The sequence below is a fragment of the Myzus persicae genome, unplaced genomic scaffold, assembly GCF_001856785.1.
Source record: "Myzus persicae strain clone G006 unplaced genomic scaffold, MPER_G0061.0, whole genome shotgun sequence".
Classification (NCBI taxonomy): domain Eukaryota; kingdom Metazoa; phylum Arthropoda; class Insecta; order Hemiptera; family Aphididae; genus Myzus; species Myzus persicae.
In genome coordinates, this window is record NW_019100817.1 from 9,223 (window position 1) to 25,400 (window position 16,178).

Consider the following 16,178-nt stretch of genomic DNA (forward strand, 5'->3'; position numbering starts at 1 on the left):
TTATTTAAATCGACTTTTGAAAACCACTACATAAACAAAAATTGAATTTGCTAATTTTCGGCGGTCTAAGTATTTTTATTATATTTATAGTTAGGTTTGAGTATGCAAAAAATGTCAGTGGAATAGGACTACGGTTCTGGTTAACGTATGTCTTATGATTTTGGAGACATTTGTTCTATGACATTTACAAGTCATACTAGATAGGTACATAATTTATTTAATTTTATTCGTTTATTTAATTTAAATTTGATGCAATGAATAAACTAATAAAGGTATTATTTTGAAGTTATTGTTCGGACGAGTAGCTGATGAGTTTGAAAAAATGATGTAATGTTTAATATATATATCTTGTTATACTCAAAGAACATTAAATAAGTTTGTTTGAAAAAGTTAAGAACCTCTAGTTAGGTACTTAAAAACTACCAAAATTTTAATTTGAATACATCCTTTATTAAACGAAAAAAAATTTGAGTGTTGGTAAATTACCGAGTATAAAAAAAATCATTATCAATATCATACGATTCGGAAGCTATTAATACACATATTTTATACTTTTGATATGATTTACATGATTGATAAACAAACTGCAATCGTCATAATATTTTAATGATCACGCCACACGCCACCTTCCCCCTTTCTACTGGCTGACGAAAAAGTATATAAGGCGCCCGAGATCACGATTCCGGCATAACACATTTTTTGTGCAGATCTATTCTTTGGTGAGTACTAAAAGACAACAACAGTTTAATTTTGATTTCAAATCAATAATTTTTTTTTTTTCACTTGCAGTTTTCACTTTATTTCACAAACAAAAACCAACAAATCAAAAATGGGCGCTGAAAAAGTAACCATGAACATCGTCGTCGTCGGACAGGTCCAATCTGCCAAGGCCATCAAATCGGTCGCCAAAGCCACCCCAGCCACCAGCCAATTGATGGTGAGTTCATAGTATAATGTAGGTCATTTTATACGAATTTGAAAGGATGGTTTTTGTTCGATTTTAATGAATATGTTTGGAAAGACAGCAATTTATATTATAATATTATAGTTATTATACTGAATTTGTTTGACTGAATCCGATACATTAAGTTACTGGAAATGTTTTCACGGTTGCTTTTATCATACCATTGTTTTAATTTATTCAATTAAAACAAAACAAAAATATCACTTAAAAAAAAATATTTTTCATATGAACGTTGAGTTCTTTTATCAAACATTAAAGTTAGATTACGTCAAATCATTGGCTTTAAATGTATAATATTTATTTTTTAAATAAGTATATTAATTAATGGTGATAAACTTATAAAAGTTAAAATATATATATGATAGATATCGCAATTATAAATTATTTTTTTTGTTTTTTGTTATTGATCACAAAAAGTAACATTGACAACAAAGGCGATTAGTTACAAGAAAGTTGTATGATTGGTGATGGTTAGCTACAAAGATGAGCTTTATCATTTGGTTACATTTTTTTTGCGTGTATAAGATTGAACAATTTTGTTTGTTTCATAAATATTAATTTTAATTCAAATCTTCAAATATACCTTTCAAAATATTAATTAACAATTATTTTAATCATTTTGCTTTTTAATTTTAAACGGTTTTGCGTTAGGTATGTTATAATACAATAATGGTAGTTTAAACTTTAAATGTTTCTTCTTAGTGTAACTTTATTTTAGTATCATTGTAATCCTTTATAGGTACTGATATTACAAAATAGGTACCTACATATTTTATGTTTCATGATATTTATTGTACTTTTTTGTTCCTTAATCTGTTGAAAAAATATTAAATTAATGATAAATTATTTTAATATTTTATTATAATTTTAATTCATTAGTTATTTAGTTATTTATTTTGTTCGATGTCATGTTTTTTTAGTGTAATTAAAAAGATAATAAAAGTTTAAAATTTTTGAATACAAATTAATGATCAATAGAATTTATTTTTATTTTTTGTTTTGTTTCAGAACTGTTAATTTATGTAGTCCATCCATCACAAACTCAAAAATGCCATAGCCCGAACAGTACTATTATATTGTAATAATTCATATGAGTATTGACACCGCAAAATAAATCAGATATTTCCGATGTACATTACTGTTTAGTCTTATTTTTTTTAAGTCTTTACCTGCTTAATTATCCTGCTTCTATGAATTTTTTTTTGATAACGAGAGAGTGTATCGTCCGATGATAAGTTGGCTATCGTTATTTACATAAGTCTGAATTTTAAATCGTAATCAATTACCCAAGTACATTACTACATTAGCTGAGAGACGGAATGCTTTTGTATCGGTTACAAAACTGTTTGGTGATAAAAATGCAGTTGGCTACACATGGTCTAGAGTCTGGTCCCAAAATGCAGGAAAAATTCAAAAAATTTTCGGAAAGACCAGTTTTTTCCCAGAGCTTCGGAATATATGAAGAAATTGGAGATTATTAAAATAACACCTTTCCGATAAAAACATACATTTTCGGTAAATAAAACAAAACCAAAGTTTTTGTAAAATCGATTTTAGGTTTAAAATAATCTAAGTAGATAATAAAAACTCAAATAGGAAAAAAAATAAAGAAACCACTCATAGTAATTCTTCGTTTGTCGATACAGCGTAAGTATCATTGTTAAGATTGTTTATTATTAACACTATTAATATGTATATTTCAATATATTTTGTTCTAAAAATAACGTTACCTATTAATATTTATGTAGGTGAGTGAATTTTCTAGAAACAGCTTTAATTATTATAATAATCAACGATCATTATTTATTTGATTGTTTCCATTTTACAAGACTTTTTCAAATTTTAAATTGACAATAACCATTTTTTCCCCATTATTCTGAAAGAAACCGTAAGAACATGGTTTTTCCAGAGAAACATTTTTTATTACGTCATTATCGTTTGTGAGCCGAATCGCCAATAAATCGGTAAATCATTGTCGATTAGTCCGGAAATCTATCGGAACCCTAATACCCTGTTATATCCATAAGAACAGCGACCGCCGACATAAGCGATATTATGCGGCGGTCGGCGAACCTTATTGTTGGAAGAATAAAAATTCGATGAATTTTCCATGCTAATGATTGTGATGATTTCGATTACGATAGTACCAGACATGTCTTTTCTGATTAAATACGAATAATAGGTACGCGAGTACACTAAACAATATGTACCTATATCGTATGAAATAATAATATATTAATATCTGAGCGTATAACGTTCGCCACCGCGATGATGATATAATAACATAGTAATAATGAAATGCACCACGCCGTATGTGTGTGTGTGTGTGTGTGTGTGTGTGTGTGCACGAGAAAGAGAGCAACCACGTGTTTGCACGTTATGGATGCACGCGTGTGGCTGAACATGGACCGAAAGACACTGGGCACTCAGACAGACAGACAGAGAGTCTATTTAATATTATATTATTATTTCAATACGGTCGTTGTTGTAATCCTCTAGTGCATTATGAATTATAATACATGTGATACACATTACATATATGTCATATGTGTTTAGTATATTATTAAATTCAACGCGGGAACGTATATTTTGTGCGACCAAATTTTATCGTCTACATATGAGTGTGTGAGTGTGAGCAGCGAAGCGCCACACGGCCGTACAACGGCATCGCATAATAATATGCCTCCACGCCGCCGCCAAAATCGAATAAATCGTCTGCAGGGTGAATCGCCTAGCAGCCCACACCCCCGACATGGATATCGTATCATGTTTTTGTTGCTGGTAAACACACTTTGTTGATTTCGTCGTCTATTTCGAGTGACGGAGCCATAAAAAAAAAAAAATAAAACATTTAGGATTTTGTCCTTGCAGTTTATAGGCGTCCACCGCGAGATTATAATATATTATACGAATGAAATCGATGGAAAATATGTCGGGTGCTGCATTCGGGCAGGACACAATATTTCGGACGAGCAGGATACTGAACTCGTTACGAATTCTATAAGTTCTCATAAAGTGAGCTAAAATGGGTAAAGTCAAACTGTCAGTGCTGTCCTGCGCTATTAGCGATTATAATAGTCGAACTACTGAAACATTATCCCTGTAAATTGATGATTGGGTAATTTATTCTCAACAAAATATTTTGTGCACTGCAATATATTTTTGTGCATCCGAAGATAAAGATTAAAAATCTTAACAACCGAATTGCCGAATTGCGTCCTCATTGCGTGTGCCATTAATGATAACAGATAACTAATGTAACATCATTGGCGCTTACTTTATCGTGTATTTTAATCTTGATGAAATTGTGTGATACGAACATAATATTATTACTGTCGTAGAATCGTATAAAAAAAAAAATAGGAAACTGGAAAAGCAATAGCCAAAACAAATCTCGTAAGGTATTTAATGTACTCGTTTTAAATCAACCAAATAACATGACTTGACGTTTGCATATAACCATCGCATGCTAATATATTACATACAATATTATAATGATGTCTAAGATTTTTAGCCACAACTGATAATCTTTGTTGGCATACAACCCTGACTCTTAAGTCTAAAAAAGTGTAAAGAGAAATTGTTCGCAATTCGGTCGTTAATTTTACAAGCCAAAGCTGTGATAAGCCAGTTGAACCGATAAAAAAAAATACACACCAAATTCGAATCAAATTTAAGTTTTGTCACACTGTTTGGATATGCAGTTGTATAATATCAGATATAATTAGATTAATATGTATTGGATATGTTTGTCAGTTTGCCTCCGACATACAATTGCTCGATTTATCTCATAATATAATATTATATACCCATAACCATGCAAATAATATTTTTATTCAATATAATATAGTTACTAATATAGGTACCTATTTATATACTCATTAAACAATATCATATTAACTACTGATCATTATCCATAGTAAAACACCGCTATAATATGATTCTCCGCTTCTTGATGTAAACATTTTCAAACACATGTTTACATCAATTCATTATTTGTTTTTAATTAAGCGTTAATATACAGTACTATGTCCGTACCTATCAGTGTAAAATATGAATAGCAGTTAAAACTCGGTCACGTCTAATCGAGTTTCATAGTTTGTTGAACTTCAGCATTCGTCTATGCTTGAATACATTATTAACACACTGCCATTCGATAAGCATGATATTACTTAGTGTCAAGGTGATGATCACACTCTGAAGGCTAATTGGTGTTTAAAAAACGTCTGCGCACTGTACAAGAATCGAATATGTTGGACTGATATAATAATAATATTATTATTATCATCGTTTATTAATGCAGTCCAAGCGTAGCCATGATTGAGCTGGGCCAAGAGTTGGCGAGTTACACGTATAATTATACCCTTAACATCGCTTTGTTCTTAGGTTGATGCTCATGAAAAAGTGAAAACAGAAATTGATATAATATTATATAACCATAGGCAGGTAAGTTTAGTGCACGAATATTTTGCGAAAAAAATAATTAATGAATTTGGTGGAAACGGGGAAAAACGTAGGTAAGGTCATAATATTATATTTAATTAAATATCCATAATGACTTACATAAGTACTTCGATCAAATTATATCATACAATATTAATATATTATTATTAAAAAAAACAAAAAATATTGATCCAGAAAACAATACACTTACACGAAATAATCGTCGAGTACCAGTAGTATACATAGTTTATTATAAAACTGTTGAAAAACAAAACCGTTGGTTTTTAATAATTAAAAAATAAAATAAAGGTCAAGTATATGTAGCAATACGTGTAATGTGCCAAGTCAGAGTGGTACGAAAAGGCTTGACCTGTTATAAGTTCTACCCCCCCCCCTACCATTTCACTGCAGGATTTTCAACGCATACTCGGGCAATTATATTTTATTGTAGTTATTTTATTCAATGATAAATTATTATTTTATATTATTTTCACGCGTTGTGTACGGAAGACTCGTGTTTATAAGTTCATAGATGGAATCTGTTTGAAGATCTGATTGGAACATGGACCAATATCTGATACTTTGATGCACACTTTTTTGGTGAAAAATGGTGTTTCGAGTAGATACGACACTACTATTATACAGTATTAAGTATACTAAGCATCAGTGATAATTATTATCAAATTCAACAACGAACATCAGCTAAATATTAAATGTTAATGTTTCTGCTGAACACATTTAGTCTAATCTAATATTTCTATACATTCGCAATTTACCTGTAACATCTTTTCGAACGACTACCCATATATTTTTCATAATATACTATTGATAATACTAAAATATAATAAATGATTAAAAATAATCATGAACCTGTAGGATGGAAAATTAATAAAATAAAGATCAAAAAAATACACCAAACATTTATGTTAAACGGAAATGACTGGTTTATTTTGCGGTGTCAATACTCATATTAATGACATATTATTGTATTGCTTAGGCTATGGCATTTTTGAGTTTTGCAATGTATGGACTACATGAATTAACAGTTCTGTAACAAAACAAAAAAAAAAAAAAATAAAATGTATATTTTAATAAAAAAATAATTTATCCTGAATTTATTTCAATACCATTAAAGTACAGTAAAAAATATTATGAGAGCATAATACTACTCGTATTCATACATTTCCAACAACTATTATAATATTTTATAGTTCATCGAAAAAAATGTTGATAAATTAAAAAATATAAACATAAATCTGAATTTATATAGAACACTGAACATTAACTAGGTAAAACTATAAGATAATATTATTGAAGAGCATTATACGATTAAAATAATGTTGTTTAATTATACTTATATAAATCTTCCTAAGCAGAAAATTTCTTATTAAATATTCAATTATTATGTCAAGTTAATACGAAACAAATTTAAATTATTTAGGTAACTACCTATACGTAAAGCAAAACAATGGTCACGTCATCAAGACTTTTTTCTTTAATAAAAAAATAAAAAAAAAATAATATGAAACCACTTATAATAATTATTGATATAGTTAATCATTATAAGTTGAATATTTTGTAAACAAAATGAGGGTACCTTCAAATAACATCTGAATGATAATTGTGTGATCACGTAATTCAAATTTAGTTTATTAGTTTAACTATTAAATAGAAATACTTAATCGTTGTACGCAATTGCAATTCTAATTGTTTTTTATTGGAACAAGATTTATATGCGAACAATGTTTTTAAACAGTTTATTTTATTGTTTTATTTGCAAATTTAATCAATTAATTGATAATAATCATAAACGTAAAACAACTTAAGTCATCCAATTCGTCAGATTTAACATGTCATATTTTTAGAGTTGGTATAAATTGTTGTGGTTATATTTTCAAACATATTTTGATTTTAAAATTAACGAAGTCTAATCTATTTAACTCACCATCAATTGGCTGGTGGCTGGAGAGGCTTTGGCGACCGATTTGATGGCCTTGGCAGATTGGACTTGTCCGACGACGACGATGTTCATGGATACTTTTTCTGCGCCCATTTTTGGTTTTTGGTGGTTGGTTTTTGAGGGTTAAAGTGAAAACTGTAAATGGAAAAAAATATTATAAATTTGATATCGAAATGAAACAATGTTACTGTCGTTTCGTACTCACCAAATAATAGTTCTGCACAAAAGGATGTGTTATGCCGGAATCGAGATCTCGGAAACCTTTTATACACTGCCACCGACCGATTTAAAGTGGGGTGGTGGCGTGGTGTGATCATATAGTTATATTACAACGATAGTTTATTTTCAAAACATTTTATCTTATCATGTTAAGTTGCACACAGATTATAAAGTTCACATGCTGTTGAATTAGAATGTTAAAATTATAAAATATTATGTAGTATTTTTTTATTTTTATTTATTTTTAAGTTTTTGAAAATGTAATCTTTAATTATAATATGCAAGTACCTACTGAAAATTAAAAAATCATGGATCTAAAGTATCATCATCGCATCCATGGTCCTAATAAAATTATGTAATAATATGTATAAAGAATAATACACACAGTGATAACTTCTCTTACCAATAAGGTGGTTTAATATTGATTTATATTTTGTATTGTGGTATTGGGTATGAAGAATTGAAATAAAAAACAAAATGTATTTTTCTGATTTATATTTAAGAAAAACATATTGATTTTACAATTTTATTGTTGCGTGATTTCGTTTCCGGTTGTTTATAAATTTTTTATTATGTTCTTGACGTATTATTTTTTTTGATTTAAAACAATCATCACCTGTTAAGACAGTAAAAACGTTTCAATTTTTTGAAAATTGCTTAAAATTCTTCAATACAAGACATTTTCTAGTAGTTAACAAAAGTTTTAAAAAAAATAAACAAAATATTAAGGGAGATTTTTAGGCAACACCAGTTTTAGAAAAAATTGATTTTCTTCTTTAGTGCAACTCTAGAGAAAACAATCGTAGATACATGGACATTTCACCTAATGTTGATATTAACAATTTCGATGCATTTACCAAAATCTCGAAAACGTTCAAATAATTTTGTTAAAAAATTTGAAAATGTTCAATTCTTCCAGATAAGAATTGAAAATTTAAAAACAAAGGTTCACATAAATAGTTCCTACTGTAAAGAAATAATCTAAAACTTGTATAAATACAGTTATATTTATAGGACAACTTATGCTTAAATTTGGACAAAGTCATGTATTATAACCAATAATAACTTAATAATTATATTTATTTTGTTGTAATTAATAAATAGTATTCGTAGATACCTTCTTGAGACTTTTAGAAGGTTTTTTTTGTATTGTATACAGTTGATTTTCAAATGCAATTTTTTGGCAAAAATGTAGTAATAGTATTTTATGTACCTTATGGTAAAATAAATTATATTAACCACCATAATATATCAAATTTACTTAGTAATATTACAAGTTGACGACCGTATTTGCTCTGTTTCTTTTTTTTTTATAAATAATAATAAATGAATTCCAAATTCAACTCAAACGTGATTACAGTGACCGTTTTAATTTTTTACACGAAATGTACGGTATACCACTACCCACTACAAATCCTCTTTTTAAAATAAAATTTTATTTTCCAACAGTAATAGTATAATATTATATTTATAATACGTAAAAATATGAAAACTATTAACTCATAATACAAATAGCAATAATTGCTAAATAATTTACTTAAAGATAGGTCTTAGTTGTGATTATTAATTTTATCAGCTACATAATTTAAATAATGATGATCCGATGTCTATAAACTGTTTTCACATTCATGGCGTGAATCGATCAAAACTTTATCAGTCAAATATTATTTGTATTAATCTTATTACGCCGAGGATCACACCATGACATGGCATATCACTCGATTAATCTTATACACTTTTAAAAACGTATATAAACAAAAGCTTACGGTCGAATCGTCATAACAATTTCGTACAAGTCAATTGTTTGGTAAGCATCTACCTCAGACGCCAAATTGAATTATTGTTTTCGTGAAATAAAGTTTTTAATTTCTAGATTTCAAATTCAATCAACACAAAAACCAACCAAAATCAAAAATGGGCGCAGAAAAAGTATCCATGAACATCGTCGTCATCGGGCAAGTCCAGTCAGCCAAGGCCATCAAGACTGTCGCCAAGGCCACACCAGCCACCAGCCAACTGATGGTGAGTTTGTAGTATAACAGGTAATTTTATACGAATTTCAAATGCAGTCTCATAGATTTTGTTCAACTTTAATAATTATGTTTAAAAATACAACAAATTATATAACAATTATAATTATTATAATGAATTTGTTTGATTATAACTGATAAACTTAATGACTGGGCAAGTTTTCAGGATTGTTATTATTTTAATAAACTGAATTAAACAAAAAAAAAATAACATCTACATAAAAAAAATCATTTTACATATGAATATATTGTTGTATCGCGTTATTTTATCAAAAAATTTAAGTTGCTTTAAGCCATTGGCTACTAAACTCGTTCATCGAAACTCTTTCATAATATTTTCACCTAAACATTACATTATTTATTATATATTTTATAATAAACTCTTTAATAATTGTTTGTAACATATTCTATACTCTATGATATTTGTAATTATATGTAATAGATATTTTATTTTATTTTTTCCATGATATAACATTTACAAACATAGTTGTATGTTATTTCATGCAGTTATATTTCAAAGCATTTTTTTTTGTATTAAATATAATTACTTACTTTTATTAATTTAATTTTTGATTTGTTTCAGAACTGTTAAATCATGTAATCCATCTATCTCAAACACAAAAATGCCATAACCTAAACAAAATATGTATTTTTAATGTTATGTTTTGACAATACCAAATAAATAAGTATATTCCGATATTTAACCTGTTTGATTTATTATTTATAACGATATGCATTACCGGTATAAAGAATTGAATATCAAGAAACTCAATCAGTTTGTAATGTAAAAAAATATGAAAATGAATATAGCAAATAATATCAATCTGCACTCATATTCTTAACCTATCATTTTAACAAACATTATAAATAGGATGTGTTTGAAAAAAAAAGCAAACCTAGTAATTCAACTCGTGTAGTATTTTAATTTTTGAACCACAAAAAATATTATATTTTAAATGGACATCTTAAAATTATAAATCAAAGCCGTCTAAAGCACAACGTATAGAAATCGGTCATCTGATCAGATGATTAGTACTTTGTTTACTATATCATTTTTTCGTTCGAAAATGTATTTTGTATACAAGTAAATTCGACCACAACGTCTTGGATAATATTTAGTTCATTTTTAATAAAATGCTATAGGACTACTATTTCTTTACTAATCCTACATGTACGATCTGTCGGCAAGTGACAAGCGTGTCACATCGAAGGATGTCCAAAAGTTCAGTGACAATGAATTTCGATAAAAATAATTATATTATAATTACAATTTTTTTAAAAAAATATGATTTTTTCAAAAGCAATTAACTATTAATTTTAATAATATTTAACGTTTTAGAAAACGGAGTAATGTGTAGGCAATATAGGTACATAACTTATGTTTTAATAGTTAATATTATAACAGTTTTGCGATAAAATCCTCGTATTGTTAAAAACTCCTAACTCTATTGGTTAGCATGATATTATAATTGGATAAAATAATTTTTGTACAACGACGACTGTCTGGAGGATTTGCTGCGACAGTAAATAAAGGCAAATTATGGATACAGACCCGGCTAGTATTGCAAGTCGTGGCAGTTGGATTTTAGAGTAGTAAGCGAGAACATTTTTTTTCTCGACAGAGCATTTTTTTCACCAGACCATATTTTTATAAAGCATTGTTTTAATATTAAATTGTAGTGTGAGTTTTCTTTTCAATTTTCAATATACAAGTAATAATTAGTTTTAATGTCTCCGTTTAATTTATTTGCACACGGGGGCACCCCTTAGAATTCTTAACAGTGTCTTTATCATAATACAGATAAATCAAAAAATTGTCATTTAAGTACCACAATAGATGGATTTGCATGATTTTTGAATTATTTAACATTTACATCTGGCTATTTATCTTTGTTGCATGATAAATGTATAGTTAATTAAATGGTTCAATAAAATTAAAAGAGACAATCATAGACCATTCAAATCATGTTCAAGGGGCCTTTTATATCTCACTATTGATTCTTTACACTTTAAGTGATTGCTCATAGGACCCGGCTTCAGTAATACGAAATAAAGTTATAAATATCTTTATATATTACGACATTAAATATATTTATGATATTGGTTTATGTTGCTAATCATATAAAATCTGAGAGTAGGTAACAGAATACTCAAATACATTATTTATATTGAATATTATGATGATTAAATAAATTAATAATAAAAAAAGTAGGTACTTCAATACGTGCTTATAGTACTCAAAAATAATAATTTGAATTGTATTATTATTATTTTAATTTTAAATGACAAAATGAGAATGTACATTGTTCAATAGCTCACAATCTATATATATTTCGATGTGACTCCAATAATTTATCAACTCCAAAAATAGATATCATACATTAGTTAATTTGGGTTACAATAATAAACAAAAAAATAGCATTTTCAAAACTATTTAAATATTAAAAGTTAATAATTGTTTTTATTGAAATTAAACTGTTCAGATTTATTTTTTTTGTAAATATTCTGTCACGACAAATACTTGAAATATAAATTATTTTTATTGCTAATGTTGGATTGTGTAAACATATTGGTTGACGTTCCCATGCTCAAATTATTTGTTTGTAATGTATTAAACCATTTTAATTAGTGCCAAACAAATAAACTAACCCGTAGTCTTTGGTATACACTTAAAAAGTTTTGTTCATAATAATATACAAATTATATAAGACACAATGTCATCATGACTACACAAAGGATTAGTAATAAATAATCTGATGACGTATTCGGAAGCCTTGGACCAAAGTTGCCATTATCCATCTTCTTCCTTCAGAAAAATATATTGGCAAATTAAATTAAATTAAAGGAACATTATTGTTATATAAAAATGTATACCTATAATTTTCTTAGCACTTAAGGTATTACATTGTAACAGATATTCAAAAAAAAAAAAGTCATATTAAATAATTATATTTGAATATCTGTACATTTTAAAATATAGTTTTCATTCGATTGATATGGATACCGTTTGAACACGAAAATATCTTAAACAATAGACAACGGAACTTATATTTTCTTTACAATTGGAAATTGAAAAAGAATATAAGTGGATATTATGAGAGTACGACCAATATTAAATGCCTTTAATTGGTGTTTTTTAACCTGCGGTATGGGCAGTGTTAACTACAATCAAGGAAAGTTTAAAATAATGTTTTACATACTACGATGCATTTCCATTTGTTTTGGACTCAATATCGCTTACGACTCAAATATTCAATGGGTAAAAAACATTTTTTATTTTATTATTATTTATGATTCTTCCATCGTATCCTAAGGAAAGGTGTAGAAATTATTAAAGTAAAAAATAACCTACATTTAGTCGAAAAAAAAATGTGTTGTGTAAAAAAATTAATAATAAATATAGGTAATGTTGGACATTTGCTAGTTCCTACGTTTAATATTTCTGAATAAATCGCGATAGCAATTAGTCCCCACTCCCCAGGCTAACAGATCATCAATAAAATATAAAATCAAACGAAAATTGCGCTTTACAACGTGTTGAATAATTTATAAAATGTTTTGGTACAAATAACACTTTACACAATTAATATTTTTATGCAGACTTTTTTTGAAAAAATAAATTTAAAACATGCAGGATAAAAATTAAATCGTTTGGTTGGATTTCAATAAATTCTTTGTGATATACTTAAAGTGTTGATATTTCTTGAATTAAAAAAAATGTACATTGTATTTATGAATTTGAAATAAAAATGTAAATCAGCAACTTATTTTAAGAAGCTATTGTTTTTCATTTATGATAGCAAGTTTTTGCATGTACTTGAAATTTATTCAGCGTTTTGTTTGTATAGATCTATATCATAGCCATAGTATTTTCTTTAAATTGTGTTATTATATATGATCTACCAATTTTCATATTATATATTATGTTTTCTTCGATGTAAATTAGATTACTTATAAGTAAATAAATAAGACCATACAAATCTATAAAAATATGTTAAATGCATGCATATATGACACAATTTAACAATGATAATATGTAATATAAGTTTTGTTTATACGTTATTGTATTTAACAGGCAAAAATGGTTGATCCAGATATTTTTGACATAACTTCAATAGTAATGATGTTTTTTTTTGGAAATGATAAATATTGGAAATATAGTAACTAGAGTGTGGCGCATATTTTTTGATAATCGACTATCAGTGGTATTGACTAAACTTGAAGAAATTCATGAAAAATTAATACATCTGAATGTGGTCAGAACAATGAAAATAAAAAATAATTGGCTTTTTATTACTGGAATTATTGTGCATTTTCTTGCAAGTAATGCACTTGTGGTCAAATGGAATATAAGGAGCTGGTTCCACTACAAGGACACAAAAATGGCAATTTCTGTGGTAATAAACAACATATACAATTATTTTATGCAAATTTATATGATATATTTGTTGGAACTATGGCATTCAAAAATTATTGGGGGTCACGAAATGTATCAAACACATTAAATATAAAGACAATCAAACTTATTAAACGTTTTCAGAAAACTGAGTTTTTTCTAAACAGCTTCCAGAGTTGGAATATTTATTAAATAAATAATACAATTTAAAATTTTTTTAGGCCATGTATTTGGTTTCAGTGGTGTGTGAATGTGCTGCATTTTATGAATACATACTACTAATATTATACATCAGATGGATAGTGTACATCATAAATGAACAAATACTGTTAAGACATTCAACAATCAGTACCCTGAGGGATATGTATTTGGAAGTTATCGATTACTTGATCGTTATCAATAGATCAATATACGGTTTGCCGGTAATATCGACTATTATTGCGACAAACATTGGAAGACTGTTTTATGAATTTTATAATCATATACTTTTTCCTGTACCAGCATACGAAGGTGAAGAGCTAATAACACTAACCATAAGTCTATCAATATGTGTTTTTGATATCATTGTGCTATACGGAATTGGTCATGCAACGGAACAAGAGGTGTTTAACATAATTATTATAGTTTTGTAGGATGTTTTCAGATAGTAAATGACATTAATGTCTACTGACACTAAACACTTATATATGCAATCCATACACTTAATAAAAAACTGATATTATTTTTAAATAAAAATGGGAAATTTATACTCAGTGACAATGCCTTTTCCAATGTCTAAAGTGTATTATTTTCATTTTAAACTTTTTTTTGATTACAGATAAATCGGGTGAGTCTCGTGTTTACACAACACATTTTTTTTTCGACTGAATGTAAGTTATTTTTTACTATAATAATTTCTACACCTTTCCTTAGGATACGTGGGAATCATAAATAATAATAAAATAAAAAATGTTTTTTACCCATTGAATATTTGAGTGATACATGACATTGAGTCCAAAACAAATGGAAATGCATCGTAGTGTGTAAAACATCATCTTAAACTTTCCTTGATTGTAGCTAACACTGCCCCCACCGCAGGTTAAAAAATACCAATTAAAGGCATTTAATATTGGCCGTACACTCATAATATTCGCTTATATTCTTTTTCAATTTCCAATAGTAAAGCAAAGTTCAGTCCGGTTGTCCACTGTTTAAGATATTTTCGTGTTCAAATGGTATCCATATCAATCGAATGAAAACTATTTTTGAAAATATACAGATATTTAAATAGAATTATTTAATATTTTATTTGAATGTGTGTTACAATGTTATACCTTAAATGCTAAGAAAATGATAGGTATACATTTTTATATAATAATAATGTTAATTTAATTTAATTTGCCAATATATTTTATTTGAGGAAGAAGATGGATAATGGCAACTTTGGTCCAAGACTTCCGAATACGTCATCAGATTATTTATTACAAATCCTTTGTGTATTTATGATGTGTCTTATTGAATTTGACTATTATTATGAACAATAACTGTTTAAGTGTATACCAAAGACAACGGGTGAATTTATTTGTTTGGTACTAATTAAAATGGTTTAATACATTACAAACAAATAATTTGAGCATGGGAACGTCAACCAATATGTTTACACAATCCAATATTAGTAATAAAAATAATTAATATTTCAAGTATTTGTCGTGACAGAATATTTAGGCCTAAAATAAAAAATTCAACACCAACACTAATGAGCAAAATTTAGCTTGCAAGGTTGCCATCAATTATCTTTGAGATGGTCTAAAAAAGTAAAATTGTACGTAAGATCAAGACATAAAATTTTTTTTAAAAAAATTTGAAAAAAAAATATTTTGAAAAAATTTAGAAGAAAAAAATTTTGATATGAAAATTTTGCAAAAAAAAAAGTGAGAGGTATTTGTAACCTCACCGAAAACATATCTTCTGTTCTTTGTTTATAATAATTGAGGGTCATTGACTCAATTCTGTATCGCTTTTGGGTTGTAGACAAGCGAATAATATTATTATAAATGTATAAATTCTATCTTTCATATTTTTATTTTTTCATCTAGTTGGTATATTTTTAAAGAATTTATTTTTTTAACAATTTACCATTCAAATAAATGTATATTATTGTTAAAATTATTTCAAATATTCATACAA

General features: G+C 27.4%; 2 protein-coding genes and 2 long non-coding RNA genes across 4 annotated transcripts; 3 read left to right on the forward strand and 1 right to left on the reverse strand.

The window, feature by feature from the left end:
- The first annotated feature begins 595 nt into the window (after window positions 1-595).
- On the forward strand, window positions 596-2,099 carry LOC111026272. The gene is made up of 3 exons (XR_002603680.1): window positions 596-719; window positions 790-937; window positions 1,973-2,099. It is a non-coding gene; the product is annotated as an uncharacterized LOC111026272 (long non-coding RNA).
- Window positions 2,100-6,327: 4,228 nt separating this feature from the next.
- Window positions 6,328-7,699, reverse strand: LOC111026270. The gene is made up of 3 exons (XM_022304326.1): window positions 7,573-7,699; window positions 7,353-7,502; window positions 6,328-6,455 (listed from the first exon to the last, which is right to left on the reverse strand). The coding sequence occupies exons 1-3, from the start codon at window positions 7,682-7,684 to the stop codon at window positions 6,406-6,408; spliced, it is 312 nt and encodes a 103-aa protein (XP_022160018.1). The 5' UTR covers window positions 7,685-7,699; the 3' UTR covers window positions 6,328-6,405.
- A 1,567-nt stretch (window positions 7,700-9,266) lies between these two features.
- On the forward strand, window positions 9,267-10,320 carry LOC111026271. Its single transcript, XR_002603679.1, has 3 exons — window positions 9,267-9,393; window positions 9,460-9,608; window positions 10,200-10,320. It is a non-coding gene; the product is annotated as an uncharacterized LOC111026271 (long non-coding RNA).
- Window positions 10,321-13,755: 3,435 nt separating this feature from the next.
- LOC111026269 lies at window positions 13,756-14,946 on the forward strand. Its single transcript, XM_022304325.1, has 3 exons — window positions 13,756-14,013; window positions 14,234-14,614; window positions 14,830-14,946. The coding sequence occupies exons 1-3, from the start codon at window positions 13,756-13,758 to the stop codon at window positions 14,944-14,946; spliced, it is 756 nt and encodes a 251-aa protein (XP_022160017.1).
- The last annotated feature ends 1,232 nt before the right edge of the window (window positions 14,947-16,178 follow it).

Bases quoted from the DNA above. Each gene is read 5' to 3' on its own strand.
- LOC111026269 (XM_022304325.1), top strand. From the start codon at position 13,756: ATGATAAATATTGGAAATATAGTAACTAGAGTGTGGCGCATATTTTTT. The intron at 14,014-14,233 runs GTAATAAACAAC...AAATTTTTTTAG, and splicing joins CAAAAATGGCAATTTCTGTG to GCCATGTATTTGGTTTCAGT. The intron at 14,615-14,829 runs GTGTTTAACATA...TTTTGATTACAG, and splicing joins GTCATGCAACGGAACAAGAG to ATAAATCGGGTGAGTCTCGT.
- LOC111026270 (XM_022304326.1), bottom strand. From the start codon at position 7,684: ATGATCACACCACGCCACCACCCCACTTTAAATCGGTCGGTGGCAGTG. The intron at 7,503-7,572 runs GTGAGTACGAAA...TTCCATTTACAG, and splicing joins TTGTGCAGAACTATTATTTG to TTTTCACTTTAACCCTCAAA. The intron at 6,456-7,352 runs GTGAGTTAAATA...GTTTTGTTACAG, and splicing joins CAGCCACCAGCCAATTGATG to AACTGTTAATTCATGTAGTC.